The 16,461-nt window shown below is 38.2% G+C and overlaps 1 protein-coding gene across 1 annotated transcript; it reads left to right on the forward strand.

The window, feature by feature from the left end:
* Nucleotides 1–13,725: 13,725 nt before the first annotated feature.
* Nucleotides 13,726–14,651, forward strand: FSHB (follicle stimulating hormone subunit beta). The gene is made up of 2 exons (XM_065755768.1): nucleotides 13,726–13,905; nucleotides 14,415–14,651. The coding sequence occupies exons 1-2, from the start codon at nucleotides 13,747–13,749 to the stop codon at nucleotides 14,649–14,651; spliced, it is 396 nt and encodes a 131-aa protein (XP_065611840.1). The 5' UTR covers nucleotides 13,726–13,746.
* Nucleotides 14,652–16,461: the final 1,810 nt, after the last annotated feature.

Genomic DNA, 16,461 nt, shown 5'->3' on the forward strand with positions numbered 1-16,461 from the left:
CGTATGCACATCTACATGTGCTCAGAAATGCAAATGGAATTACTAGAAATACCCACAAATAGGAAAAAGTACACTGCATCAAATCTGATGTCCTGATGTTTCTGACATTTTTACATAATATTGTTCATATTTTATAAATAATTTTTTAAAGAACAAGCACCAAAAAACCTTACAAAATATGATTATTCCCGAGTGTTGGATCACAACTGAATACCAGGAGTTAAGCTACTTCCAGTTTTATCGTTACTCCCCCACCTGCTACCGCTATTCCTGTTGTGTCTGACTGTGGCACTTCGTATCTGTATCATAAAGCAGGACCTTGGTAGATGTCCTAGTAATTAACAATGAGATAGAAGCTGTATGACAAATGGTAGGCAGCTGGACTTCTGAAAAGAACTTTCTTAAACACTTCCAAGTTGTTATCAGAGAGGGTTCAATCCAAAATATTCATTCTGAGAACATGCCCTTTTCTGTTACATCACGAAGAACATCTCACCAGCACTGTCACTGCTGGTTCAGTGAAACATTTTGTCAGAAGCAGATGAAAGCTTTGCTAACAGATGATAATACGCTGTTGTTTTACTCTCTACGTGCTTAGGAATTCAGTGCATTCCCTTTCTCCTGTCCAATTTCTTTGATTTTCATTGATTCTTTCTACATTAATATGTTCTTCTCTTTAGTGAGAGAAAAGCATCCTCAAGCCTGCAGGTAAAACCAAATCAAATTTTTCAAGTGTCAGAGCTCTGATAAAGGCCTTGTTCCTTAGTAGCTACTAAATAATTAAGAGGTTGCACCAGCAGCTTGAAATGGCCCATGCTTGGTAATTTATTTTTCGTATCAAAACCATTAATGATGGGCAACCTGCCTTTCTGTGTCATTTGAGGACAAACTGTAAAATTTTAGCCTGTCTTGAGAAAAAGAGGAAGAAAAGACATTGCATTTATATAAAAGAAAAATCTTTTTAGGTTAAAATTAGATTCTACAAACTCAAGTTAATTTACATTCCATGCATCTGCCTTTATATGTTTCCAATATATGGAAAATGGAACTACTTTGTTCACATCAAACATGAACAGACCAAGACAGAAGAAATAGCATGCCTTGGTTTATAACCCCATTGTGTTTCAACTCATTTCTTAGCTAATGGAGTCCAGCTCCTGTGAAACTGGTTAATGTCTATTCTTGATAAAGGAGGGACTCATTTTGACATATCTCTAAAAGCTCTGTGAGATAGAAAGTAGTGAGCCAGCAGAAGAGCTAGTATGGATGGGGTTGATCAATCCACAAGCGCAGAATAGTAGGAGTAGGAAGAGACCTCTCAAGATCCTCAAGTCCAAATACAAGAATCTTTAAGAGAAGCTGCAAAGCAAAACTTGTGTCAAAGAAAAACACTGCTATGAGATCTAAACCTGTGCAATTTAACTTGAACTTTGTAAGAATTTCTGAAAGAAAAAAAAAACCAATTAGCAATTTTCCCTTTAAGCTACTAAGACACTTCAGCCAATTCCATTTCAGTGACACACTATATGCTCAAAATGACCTGTACTAGAAGAATCCTGTAAATCTGCATCAGGGAAAATGCCTTTCTGGTATTAAAGATGTATGTTCCCTTCTCTTTCCTGGTCTCAAAAAATAAAAGGTGAGGGAGGAGAAGTAACACGAACCAAATATTCGGCTTTGAAGGAAAAAAGAAAAACCCTGCTACTACATGTTTTCTAGCTATCTTCATCACCAAAATGCTGATCAGAATTTCTTCAGAGGAAATCTGAAATAGTAAAGGCTGAGGCCACACTGAAAATCTCAAGTATGTGGAAGACACCCCTCCTTCACTGCTAAAATCAATGGTTTGTAACTGAAAGGACAGTGAGCACTTGTATGTCTCCTAACTACCACAGAAACTATTCTCCCTTCTTTATGCAACAGCTGTCTGCAAGAACGTGATTCTAACACTAGAATGGCAGACAGTATAGTTCTTGTAATTAATGCATCATGCTGTTTCCTAAAGGCCACTGTTATCTCCAGGCTAACTTTATTCATTAGCAGGTTTAGAGGCATTTACCTCTCAGCTGACACCATCTCTTAAGCACTCAGCCATTCTGATAAACACTTCCCACTATAGTTACAGAGAGACCTTCAGCCTTATTCTTCTGTTTTAGCTAAGCAGTTTCCTGGTCTACATCTACAATGGCAAGCATCAACAATCATACTACATAAAGCGGCCTTGGTTATAGTCTACCAATACACAAGTCAGCTCTAGTCCTGGAATCATAAAGCTGTGAGTGAACTATCCTCCCCATGCCAGTGAATCACAAGTCAAAAGCAAAGCTCTTCATTTCCAATATCCATCTTACTAATGCACATGCTCCAGATTAATTTCACCCGACTTTTCTCATTAGATCTGAGCACTTCCCCATGAGGACAGGTTGAGAGAGCTGGGACTTGAGCCTGGAGAAGAAAAGGCACCGGGAGGACCTCAGAGCAGCCTGACAGTACCTGAAGTGGGACTATAGTAAAGCTGGAGAAGGACTTTTTACAAGGGTGTGTAGAGACAGGACAAGGGGAAATAGCTTTAATATCTGGTCTAAATTTACCCTATTCCAGTTTAAGAATAAATGCTTTACACTGGAACAGTTGCCCAGAGAGGCTGTGGATGCCCACTCCCTGGAGGCGTTCAAGGGCAGACTGGATGGGGGTCTGAGCAACCTGGTCTAGAGGGAGGATGGAACTAGATTACCTTAAAGGTCTCTTCCAACCCAAATTATTCTGTGATTCGTTATTGCCTTGCATTTTTCATCACTTTGTACTTTATCTGTTAAGCATCATCTTCTCAAGACAAACAGCACTTTACATGGCACAATACAAATGCATTCCCAGATATCTTTCAAGCAAGATCTACTGCAGTTCCCTTTGTTATTAAAGAGCCAATGTGAACAAGGATATCAGCCTACTGCACCACAGTCTGTCATAATTAATGTATATTTTTCTTCCTTTGTTATTTTGTTTGCTTGGTAAGTTCACATCCTTCCATACTATTAATTCAGACACACGGGGATATATACTAAAACCCTTCAGACAAATATTAAATACAGACGTTATGTACAGTACTCTCCAATTTTTGTACATCAGTCCAGTTTTAACAAATTAATTATAAGATCCTTCCTAGTAGAACTTGCACGTGCCACTTTTTTCACTGTTACAGAGTAAGGAGTGTGCTGAGTCTAATCAATTGTAGGTTCTTTCACAAAACGTTCTGCCTAAACACAGTAATGATTAAGTTGTCACTTATGGAAATGGGACACCTTTTTGTTAATTGTTGAGGCATCACTTAGTTAGGAATGATCTCTCATACAACCATGTTGAACTCTGACACTTTGCCTTACATGAAAACATTTGGTCATAATTCCTGGAAAACGACTTTTATTTCAGACCTAGGAACACCAAGTACCAGGTACAGCTTCGCACCATTGTGCCATACACAAATCATTGTCTCTACACATCATCAGTCTTTCAACTTGTGTTTCTAAGAGCTTCACTTTCTAAATAAACAGCTGCAGTGAGATCCTTGAAAGCCACACAAAGGTCACAAAGCACATTTGACCTGACATCAGTGCCAGCCAGTGACAGTGTCTTAACATAAAAATTCTGGGTTGCACAGGTGCACTGCAAGGCAGGTGTAGTAGTACACTGCTAGGCAAAAGTGCACGTATGCTTCCAAAATTCTGTCGCTCTTAACTTTTTATAACTTCTTACATAATTATTTAATATTTATACAATTTCTTTCTAAAAGTTGTTACGTTCCTATGGGATACTGGACTGGTATCTGAATATCCAGTAGACAATATTATTTATATGCCTTAAAAACATGGACTCCTTTCCCCTTCTTTTCCCAGTTCTATAGTACCCATGACAAATTCATGTTTAATTTTCCTGTAAAGGGATCCCAAATCACACAGGGATCAGTCTCTCACAAAAGTATATAATCTTTCACGTTCTCTCTGCTTTATGCTAAGAGGGAGTGGGATGGAAGAAATTCAGCAGATGAGGGAAGAAAAAAAAGCTACGACTCAAAATTCAGAACAACTAAATAGGTCACTCAAGTCTTATAATAATCTCCAGTATGTAAGAGCAGGTGATGACATTGCTAGTCAGAAACAGAAACTGAGAATACAGGATGCTGGCATTTTTTTCAGAGCTTATAGATCTCATGAATACTAGATCATCCCTACTACATGTGATGCTCTATGTCTGAACCATAAAATACATTATCTTATGTATGAAGGAAAATAACACACGAGAATATTCAGGACAGCTCCACAGCCTTAAAATATCTGCTTTCAAATACAATGGCTTTAATATACTTAAAGTCATTACTGAAAGTAACAACTAGTCCTCATTCTTATTGTTGCAACCGTGACTTTTCTGATCCCACATTTGCTTTAGCTAATATTCAAATGGTGTGCTAAAAAAAGAATAATCACTTCATTTGGCCAGTCAATGAATTAATTAAAAAGGCTGCCCTCTAAAAATTACAATCTTCAGTATGCAATAAAAAGTATGCAAAACAGAATGTGAAACAGTGGACAACATCAACAAAAAATAACTATTTTAACGTTATTTCATGTTTCCTGAGTTTTGAGTGTTGAAAGCAACAATAAAACCTAATGACATCAGACTTCTGTTATTTATGTACTCTATAATATGACATGGAAACAAAAGGAATATATCTCAGAGTAAAGGTCATTCTTTGTCAAGACTTAGACAATAATAAGTTGTATGAGGTTCCTAAAACAGGAAGCAGAAATACTGCTTGAAGTTATCAGAGCTACTTCTCAGTGTACAAGCTCTGCAGTGAATAGGTGGAAATGAGATGGAGAGAGCCACTACGCACACTTTCCTGTAGATTTTTTTCCTTTGTTCCAAGCAAGGCACGTAAGCAGGAGGCCTGTACTCCCCCCATATATTTTGGGAGAAATTCTGTGCTTAAGATACCAGCAGGAATGATTGCATTTAACGTTGCACAGTTTAGAGAGAAAGTAAAGAGAAAGCATGTTTTCTTGATCACAGTTCTCTGTGTCTCTTATACTCAGGGACAAGTAAAATGGCCTGAAATAATTAACGCCACTGCACTTAAAAGACTATTGTGTTATCACTCCTCAGGCTCCTAGGTGACAGTTCCAGATCTCATTCTTGCCCAGAGGTTTTACCTGATATAGAAAGCATTGAACACGGCAGGAATCTGGCCAAGGGCCAGGAGCCTTAAAGAGCTGTTTAAGCTCTAAACACTATCATTTACTTTTGCTTGCCACGTTGCTGTAGAAAAAAAAAATCTACTTTAGCTGTGAAATAACTTTCAGAAGTGTATGAACTTTCACTTAAGAACCACGAGATGGCACTATAACAAACACAAAAAGCTCTTAATTATCAGCAACTCAGATCTTGCCCATTTATATAATTAATGAAGCAATTGAGTAAGACTGTTTCTTTTTCAGGCATTACTACAGAGATTACAGATGGATTTCTGCTCTGTGGCTTTTCTATTCCTACAAAGCCAAACAAGGCAGCACTTAGACTATTCCATTTCAAACAGCTGGTTAATACTGTGCTGAAGCAGACACAACAGAGATCAACATTGTAAAAGGTGATCTGTGACGATAGGTACCCAATTCCAAGATAATCATACTTAAGAACTTTCATTTTACAGGTTAGTTCATCAGGTTGGCATCAAGTTGCCATGCTTGATGCCTGCCCTATTCCTTCCTCCCACAACCTGGTGCTCTGTCTAGCATCCCACAGTGCTCCCGTTCCACACAGAGCTGTCTACAAGCACAACTTGATTGCTAGACACCTGGCATGGAGGTAGAAAAAGGGGTCCTAAGCTCTTAAAAAGAGACATAAGTTGTTTCTAGGGTTCTTGGTAAGAAAAGGAGGATCCCATGATCCTAAAGTGAACTACAGGCATAATTTTCTGATGCCACTCTGACCAAGACTCTGTTTAGAGGTTCTAGTTGTCAAGTAGCATTACATCCTGGCCTAAGAAAGCCTCCCACCTTCTGACATCATGTGTATTTACCAAATACTCTAAAAAACATACCACCATAGCCTGGTGCAGTTCATGCTTTGAGTTACATGATATGAAAGGTTCCTCCTACTTATTAGACCTTCCCAGCTACTTCTTCTGGTCACTATAATTTGCATCCCTTAAACTATAACACTGTTTCATCTTTCTGCTGCTTCTCAGAAACAATATTTCTTGGATTCCTCTGTAGACTGGAGAAGGCATGAAAAGATGATGACAGGACATGGTCCATTAACTGCTTTGTGTTCTCTCTACTCCAATGACCACCAAAGGAAGCAACCTCAAATCCATAAGGCTAACTACATAATACCTAAAATAATGTAGCTTAAAATAAGCTTTCTAAATCTGTATTTGTCTGAATAAATATGTTGCCCATTTTTTGTTCTCCAGTATGTGTTCAGCCCTCAGCAGAGAAATGGCTCTCAATACCCAATTAAATTAAAGCAATTTTCTGGCTATCACACAGTGGTTTTTAAAAATTTAATGACTTAAGGTATCTCTAATGTTTCTTTTTTTTTCTTCATTTTTTTTTAAATTGATTGTTAAAAAACTACAGACGCAATTGTTTTGTAACAACCGCGTAGCACTGCCAGGCCAAGTCCTCTAGAAATGAGGAACGTTGGATTGTTGGTCCTCAGAACTGGAATCTAATTCCTGCTGCATGGGAAGAAAAATAAAACAAAACAAAAACAAACAAACAAAAGAAAAACGCAGAAATCCTAAGTTCATGGCCTGACTGAAATCAAGAAAATATCTGGAGGGTTGGGATATACAATTCTTCCACCAGAGGAATGAACCATAATTCTCACCCTCTCACCAACACACTTCCAGCTCAGACACAGGCAGAGGAACCAACAAAGCCACAGTTCTCTCTCCTTTCCTAGGAGGCTCCTTCGCAATCTGCTTTGCTTACACCTAGGACTGCTTCTGCATAAGAGCAGTGGTATTCCTTCATCATGCTTAGGGAGAAGACATCATCATATGAACAAAACAAAGAAACAAAGGCAGAATGGGAAGAAAGGAAAGAGCTGCATCCACTGACTTGGTTGGACAGTACGTAAAGATGGACAGTGTAAACATACCTGCCCACTTCTTATCACCGTTACTGAAATAAAGCCTCTGGCCTTAATTATTTTAATTTTCTGGAAAAACACATCTTCTTTAGGAATTTAGCCTAATATAGTACTTAGTTTGCTATTTCATCATTCTGCTAATACAACCCAACAAGTAATATTTGTTTATCTGGACTATACACTGGACTTACACCCGTAAGGCTCTTTCTATAATAAAAACCTGCTTCCTCATTAGAGATCTGGAATATTGCTTCCTGTAGTTGTTTTGAAAATTTCTTTGCAAATTGGCAGTCCATATATGTTGATTACAACCAAACTCAATGAAAATCCTCCTGAGTCAGTTATACAGACATTTCTGCGGCTCACGAGCAATGCCATCACCTTCAGTTCTGTGTGATAACAGACCCATGCTCTAAAACAAAAAATATTACAAGAATGTTGAGAAAAAATCCTTCAAAAAAAAATAAAATAAAGATAGTATGCTAAGAATCCTTAAAAGCAGCTAACACTGTAGAGACACACGGTCAGAATGGAAGTAAAAATCACAGCTGAAGATGGCAATGTCTCTATACATTCTCCTTGACTCTTCAATCTGCTTTTCATAAATAACTTGACCTAAAAATTAATGCAACTGTAAAATGAATATGGGTCAGACATCTCCAATCTAAGCCTAAGACTTTATTTAGCAACTCAAATATAAAGAGTTTTTTCTCCATTATCCAGTGTGCTGAATCATCCTGCACCAACTTCAGTATTCTACCAATGCACACTGTTAGCAAGATTCAAACAAACCTTGCTGTATATAATAGCCACATAGTTTGAAAACAATTCGCAGGTGCTGTTGTCCACTTGTGAATAAGATGCAGTCCTGCCAAACTTGGTGTTACTGAAGAAATGCATGCTTTCTGCATAAAAGTTGATAAAAAAAAGTGTTCGTTTGTTATGCACACTAACAAGAAAGAAAACCATAAAGTCTCCTTGCTCATAAACTGCCAGGCATGCACCTCAGCAAGCTGTGCCAAAGCAGCTAGGTAGTTCAGACAGTTTTGCTACCATTCACCCTGAACTCCTCTCTTAATAACTCATGATTCACAAGTAAATCCAGAGGGCTCTCTGCTGCTCAGTGTGCAAGATGTTAACACTTAGCATGGTTCATTCTTTACAGGCACACACAAGCATAGCCTGAATTAAAGTGTGACAGATCTGCACTTCCCTGTGTGCTCTGCACAAGATCAAATGATAACGAATCCTATCAGATAAAGCCTCACGTCCCTGTTTCTAGTTTCTTCAACTTACACCATAGGATAAATAGTTCTTCTCTTTAGCTATCAACAGCTTGACAGCAAATCCATATAGACCCAAAAACTGCTTCCATTAAAAAAGTGAAATTGTTGCTGGTATGTATTAGAGGCATGTAAGAGTAGCAAGGTATCGTCCATCGCGTTTCTCCTCTGTCTTTTCAGCTCTTTTCTAATATGACAAAACTATGCTTTCAAGCCCATGAAAACATTTTCTTGTTCTTTTTGAGAAGAAAAATAAAAGAAAAATAAGCACTACTCAGACTCAGAAAGCTGAATATAAAATAGCATTGCTTCAGGACAGTTGCAGGTTCAAAACTGCTACTTCTATACATACAATATCTAAAAGATTGTTTTATTAAAAAAAAATACTCTGATACAAAATGCTGAAAATGAAAGAATGCAAACTAGTTTTACCTGCCAGGAAAAAACAAAGTATTTGTACAAAATACACAATTTTTAAACCTCATTCATTATTCAGCAGGATCAATACATATACTAACAGATACCACTGGAGTTATCAGAGGATCTCATATAAGAAGCCAAGATCACACTGGTTTTACGACAGCCTACAGCTGAACCATTCATGAATCTCAGAACTAAACAGGGTAAGAAAATGCAGCTGTTATATACTCAGAAATATAGTATAAAAATCAGCTATAAGAAAATTTATGTAACATGAGACAAAAGCATGGGAAAAATAAGTGGGAGACACTAACATAAACACCTGCATTGTCCTCTGTACTGTTCTGTCCATACTAAACACAATTCATAAGGATTAGCTTCTGCTGCTGTCAACTGCAAGGAGGATTTTTACATGACTTAGAAAGACTAATAGTTCACATGGGTACCTGAGAGAAAGATGCTCAACCATTGTGCCAAGCAATGGAAACTGGCACCTCAAAAGCTTTTGACAAGTCTGCACTCCTAGATGGGTAGTCATCAGGTAGTCCCTGAGGGTGAAATTTTCCGTTTGCATAAGAGAGAATATTGGAATTCTTCATTAATAAATAACTCGTTAGCTCACGATGATGTTTCAGCTACCCAGCTATGTGCATGGCAGGCACAAGCCACTCCAGAATTCTATACCACCAGTTCTGGGTAATAGTATTGAATGGTAGTGACCAACTACCCAATACAATTGCTACTAATGCTATTAGAGCAAACTCCAAAGGCACCTTGACAGGCAATGTCATGAGAAGTCATGTGCCACCAGTAGTAAGCAACAACAATCAGGATAAACTACACTCCAGACAACATACTTAACACTGAAATACAGCTTCGTGCTGCTGTACTGTGAAATACCAACTCCACACAGAGATTGCAAATTGCTTCTCAATCTGTGCTTCAGAAATCTGTGTACTTGAAGGATATTAATTAGTGAATCACTGGGAAGCAGCAAAAGGTCTTTTGTTTAAAATACATCAGATAGACTGATTTTTTACCTGTGCAGAAAGAAATTCGGACAGGCAGAAGAAAGGGAAAAGCAATGGCACTCAAAGAGTCACCACATGCAGAAGAAACTTCACACAAAAGACTTGATGGCAGTGAAGTGCACAACTCCAAACCTCAAGAACCAGCTCTTCATTCTGTACTGGAAATTTAGTTAAGCCATAGTTTTAAGCACCTTTAAAAATGCCTTGAGGAACATTTTCAATAAGAAACAGCTTTCAGATGAAAAAAGTACTACAATTCCCCAGTAATGTATTTACTTGACAAAACCTAAAACATTCAATTATAAGCATGAATCTCACAAACCAAAACCCAAGGTCCCTTGGCATTTTTTAAAACATACACATTAGAAGCTAAATTTGTTCTGCTGCTGGAAAAATTAGCAGGTAAGCAAATTTTCACAGGACAAATTCAGATGACTCACAGTGGATAAGCAGCACACATGAAAGCATATTTTCCAATAGCACTTTCATAGAAGCTGAAGTTCTCTGAAAGATACAATCCACGTTCTTTAAAGCAAGGCAGTTTTAAAACCTCTAGCGGTAAAATTGCTAGTACTACCACCATCCTTCTTGAAGAAAGGAATGTCACTAGTTTAAGGAATATAAAGCCCACAACATTTTTAGGTCCATAGTAGATGCTTTTGGGAAAAAAAAACCAGAAAACAACAGCAGAAGGTGTCACATCACCTTCTGGTTGCAGTGATTAGAAATGGCAAAGCAAGTGCTGCATTGTGGCAGCACAGGTGACAATAGCTTGCAAGGTTGCAACAGAAGACTGCCCAAGGGAATCAAAGGAAGAATTTTTTAAAGTAGGAATGGGGAAAAGCTTTTTTTTCCCCTGCGATGCTACAAAGGCATCAATATGGCCATGAGAACACGATGCCTGCTGTGATTTATAAAGAATTTGGCGAGTCTTGACCTCCAGGACTACCCACTCTCTAAATACAAGGAAACATATTTAAATATGTTAAATAATAAAAAAAAAATCTTGCCCAACTTGAGTAATAACTCTTTAAAATAAAAAAGTTATGGGAGCAATATCAGAACTCCTTAAGTAACAACTGCTCACCAAATTACCACTCCTCACATGATGGACTGCAAATGAATTCACCTTCATTTCTAATTTCACATACCTGAAAAGTGCATATTTGTAGTCTTAATCAAGGAATCTAGCAGAACTATTAGCTGGTTAATCAACCTAGAATTGATGACTACAGAAACAAATGATTTCCAAGTGAAGTGACACAATGTAATCTTCCTTTTACAAGAGTTTGTTTTGTATTTACAATGTGGCTCCAGGAATCAGTCAGAAAGAAGATAATACAAAGCCATTCCTGCTAACCTCCCCCCTGTATTACCAAGCAGTCCCATCAATTACATTGCTACACCTGTTCATTTTGTTGGGAACAAGCTAATACAGATTAAAAGCAATGCTACAGAGCAGTGTTGTTTGTTCACTGTTTTTTCTCCTTTCAGTAAGAATGATTTCTTATTTCTGCAATTCATGTTGCCACAATTGAAGAGGCAGGGTGAGCCAGAATGAGGCAACTTGGAGGAGCAAAAAGATAGCATGGTAGGGGCTAAGTTTGTACCCTGCTCACGAAACTGAGTTTTTAGTAGATGCTTATGTCTTCCTCAGATCACTAAGCAGACCATTACAAATGAGAGATCAGATATTTTCTGTGCTGCCCTCTTCAAATAAAGTTTATTTGCCTTTACTTAATTTGCATAAATTAGTACTTAGAAAAGGCCAAATTCTCCGCAGAGATGTAATTAATTTTAATCAGCTTTGGGCTGGCATCGCTGAAATGCGAAGCCTTCCTGAGAAGCACAACTATGATGACACTAAAGAACAGAAAAGACCACTAGCCTACTCTCAGTTTGTTATTAGCAAACAAGGTTTCTGCTTTTGTGACTTCCTTATACTCTTAATTGCACTGTGTTTTGATTCAAACAGAACCATTATTACAGCGTATGTCTACAGAACAATTGCAAATCACATTCTAGTTCTGGTGTGACAGGAAATTCATTAACAAATTAAGGCACGACAGACTGGGAAGAAACTGGAACAGGTGGTCAGACTGCAGGACCAAAGGAAGGTAAGAGAAACTTAGTGGATTCACTTGAAGAAGCTCTTCTGAATAGCATCCTGTCTGCAGGACTGCCAATAAGGCGACGAGAATTTCTTCCCTTGATGAATGCTTTTAACTGTCTGTCCTTGCTCAGTTTTCTTTCTGAATGGATTTCAGTAAAAGTCAGACTGACCATAATAGAACAGTCATAACAAAGCAAGACTGGCTGTTCTGGGCAGGTGATAGTAAATACAGTGCTCCTATGAGTCATCTTCCCCAGAAGTTATTGTATGTGAAGCTCCACGAAGTTATTTCTCTGTCATTATTCTGGTAAAGATGTGTACATCGGTCCTGATGTGCAGGAGGAGGGCAGTGAACAGGCAACACTTCTCCCTGAAACACTTATTGCAATCAAACTAGGGAGTGCATTCAAGTTGAGTTACATGGCTGCCAAACAGAAATATTACCAGTTTCCCAGCATCATAAAAATACTTCTTCTGAGATCACTGGCAGAAAACAGAGAATTGGAGCCTAATTATATCATCTTTATAGCCTCTTTCCACAACACAGATATCAATTATATCTGTAGATATATTTGCTCTCAGAATAGAGCAAAGACTGCACATACTGGGATAGAAATCTGAACTTTGAGCCAGCTGTAGACAGAATTATCATCTCTAGATGGTAAAGAAAAGTTGAGTCACCCATGGTTTAACAAAACTCATCATACTAGCCTTCACGGACTACTGATGAATAAACAAGAACATTATGCAGCCCACGGGGTAAAGTCACTCGTACCTAATTCAGGGTAAACCAGTTTAGACTGGCACCCTGAAAAAATCCAGAACTTTCTTGTTAACTAAGAAACACTCTGACAACATCTCTGCTATGAATTACCAGAGGGCCAGCTTGCACTCCAGCAGATCAGTTTGGGATTGACATAAAACACAGTTAAGACACCTGAAAAAGGAAACTTCTACAAAAATAGATTTCTCAATCTATTTCCAAATTGTAGAATGGCTCAGCTATTTCTAAATGCCAGTGAATAAAATTCAGGGAAACTCAGAAAATGACATTGTGACAGTAACCTTCACCATTACTTCCTAAGTCTGTTTTGATTTTTTTTGTTCCTCTTAACAAGACATGATCTCACTGTCTGACTGAACACTAATCCTCTTTCACCAAGTACCAAACTAACGCTTGCTCCATTAATACACAGCAAATCCTCAGGGTATAAGTTACACACGATTTAGTATAAAAAGATAAGCTTGGGGCTTTCTTCTCACTACAGCTATCGCCAGGAAAGCACAGCATTCTACCAGAATACAGGTGAGTTCTCATCAGCTTTTGATCTGGAAATACTTGTTTTCAAATTGCCAACACTGTATACAATTAATTTCTTTTATAAACAGATTACCCTTTCCTCTTTTTTCCCCTTGTATCTTTTTCCTAAAATCCAGAACACTTTCTCTATACAGAAACTTTGATATTTTAAGTGGTGCATTGCTCTGCTGCTATCATTTTGCAAAGATTGCTTGTACACAATTTCAATTGCTTAGGAAAATAAAACTCTAACAATAAATATGCAGACAGATCTCCTTAATGACTTTATCCTCTGTTCTCACTGATCAGTGCTGTTTCTGAAGCTTGCTGTTTTAGAAACACTTGATTGTAACGTAAAGACTTAATTTCTCTCTGCTTCTATGAATACTTGCAGTAGAAAATAGTTATACATTTTGAGAGTACAGACACACTTTCTGCTTTGTGCACAGGATGAAGACACTTAACTGTTACGTGCTGTTATTTTGCTGGAAAGCAATCTGTTGCTATAGCTGTGAACTCACCAATATCACCATAGCAGTGGAAAGAGAAGAATGTGAACTCTGCATTACGGTGAATGCCACGTGGTGCTCAGGATACTGCTTCACAAGGGTGAGAATCTTAAGCTTATAATTCAGGCACCATAACTAAGTATTTCAGTGATGTATGAATAACCTGTTTTCTCCAGTTCATAACAAACACATGAGAGAGACGAGCCTTGTGAAAGGAAGAGCTGAATAACTGACGTGTTGGTCAACAGGAAAGGAGAAACATAGCCAGTCTGAACTCTAAAGGGAAGGGTGAAAAGATGCTAGTTAAAATTGGCTCTTTATTTGGCTGCACACATTACAGTCATATTGTATCACTAGAGCTGTAAGTGATAACCTGATAACCTGAGTCTCTGCTTTCTGTACAATTTGAAAAATGAAGCCATGGACCAGTTCTCCTGAAAGAAGAAATCTATGCATCTAGGGATCCAAATACTTTTGATTTCAGTGGGATTTTCCCCACTGTTTTTATTAGGTTTCACATCAGGACTTTTCTCTATTTGGTGAAAAATTGGCATTCTAGTACTTAACCAAATTTCAAAATAGGCTTTTTTCTTTTTTCATAATTTTCAGGATCCAGTATACAAATATCCACCGGTCTCATCTGTTCAGCAAATATGTACCTTCAAGGAGGTCGTGTACGAAACAGTGAAGATCCCTGGCTGTGGTGACCATCCTGAATCTTTTTACTCATACCCAGTAGCTACAGAGTGCCACTGTGAGACCTGCGACACTGACAGCACTGACTGCACTGTGAGGGGACTGGGGCCATCCTACTGCTCCTTCAGTCAGAATGGAAGCAACCAATGAAGGGTACTTGAGGTGGCAGATTGGCTTTAAATTTTCACTTCTAAATAGATGAGGGTATTGAACAGGCTGAAGTGTAAGTTAATAGGCAAGGCAACTGACAAACTACCAAGGTTGAAACAAATTTTTAGGGCCAAAATGGAGAGCTACAGATTAAGCCTCTCTTCAGTCCTTCTCTACTTTTCCCATCGTTTTCCTTAAAATCATTTTCATGGGTCTACAGAATGCAGCTTCTGCCTTGCTCCCACTTCTTTACTCTGTCTTTATTCTTTAAGTTTCTCTATTTCCACAGCTTAGTTCACTTATCTTATTCCATACTATCCTACACTTCTAAAAAGTTCCCAACTTTATTATGCCCTAATTTCCATCTCTCCTCAGAACTCACTTATTTTAAAAAGGCTTGAAGCACTGGTTTTCATTATACGCAACATCCATGCTCTTACTGTCTAACTTCTAGTTGGATTGCAAACCTCTCTTAGCTGAGATTCTTACTTTTTTGAGCAAAACATTTCATGCAGTCATTATGCTCTGTAAAGAGTGCCAGCATGTTTATTTAAGAGGCAAAAACCTGTGTTCAAATGTTGAAAGTGACCAAACTCTTATACTTTCCCGTTAAGACTTGTTAGCTCTGGCTCAGTGCCACAATAACAAATGACAGTGTCTTTCCAGTTCATGCCTGGCTAACTCACTGCTTGAAATGCTCAGCTGTCAACCCTAAAAAATTGTCAAATATTGCCACAAATATGAAACACTGGATTTCCTCTCATTGTGCAACAGAACTTAAGAATAAGAATTATTTCAGTAGAGGAGACTCACACATGATTTAGGGATAAATCTAGAGAAACCTGATCCTGTCAGGGCAAATCTGGAGTCACAACATACCTTGCAGGTAGGCTGCAGTAGTGCCTCTGAGAACAGAAGTTTATACGTTCTGCAGCAACCTAATTCTGCAGTGAGAAAAATGAATGGGACAGAAATGGGACTGAATCAGAATGGAAAATAATCTCTGCTTTGAAAAAGACAGAATGCAATCTACTGAAACTAATAATCATCTACACAAATATACAGTGAGAAGAGCAACTGGTTCAGCAGTAGCTCTGCACAGAAGACTTGAAGGTTATACAGGCTGGGAATTAGTTAACAATACCATGTTACTATGGAAAAGCTGAGATGTACAGAGTAGAGCAAACGAGATGCAATGTACTTCCACTATTCTGTTCAACTTCTGAGTGCCTCAACCAAGACGTTATTTCCAGTTCTGAACACTGAACTTCAAGGCAATGAACAATTGGAGAAATCCACAGAATAGTAATAGTAATTGAGGCCTAAATAACATGTCTTATTAGACGAAGTGTTGGTTTTTTTCAGGTATAGCTGGGTTTTTTTCGAGGTGGAAAGATTTTGGGGAAAAACAGTGGAACCTTTTACATATGCTTGAAGACTATTATGAAGAGAAAAGGAATTTGCCTATAGTGAACAGAACAACTAACGTTATTAGCAGATCTCCCAAAAGGAAAAGATGGCCACTGAAATAAATTGTCAAGGAGGCAGGGGAAGGAAAGATAGAGGCGTGTCAGTGCAGTAGAGACAGAAAGAACAAGAACTTTAAGACCATGTTGGCCTGTTGGGAATGACTGCACCAATGTCAACCTGCTGTGAGGCAGGGATTGTAGCAGTTCACCTCTTGAGGTACTTTCCAATACTGAGTTTGCATTACTTACCAGCTGTCATGACTGCTTTGGAGATCCTTAACAGAGATGTATATTTAAAGGGAATTTGTCTGATCTCTCTTTGTATGGATGTTTTAATTTAT

Source organism: Cyrtonyx montezumae, unplaced genomic scaffold, assembly GCF_038088225.1.
Source record: "Cyrtonyx montezumae isolate F1298 unplaced genomic scaffold, pur_monq_1.0 scaffold_10, whole genome shotgun sequence".
Lineage (NCBI taxonomy): Eukaryota > Metazoa > Chordata > Aves > Galliformes > Odontophoridae > Cyrtonyx > Cyrtonyx montezumae.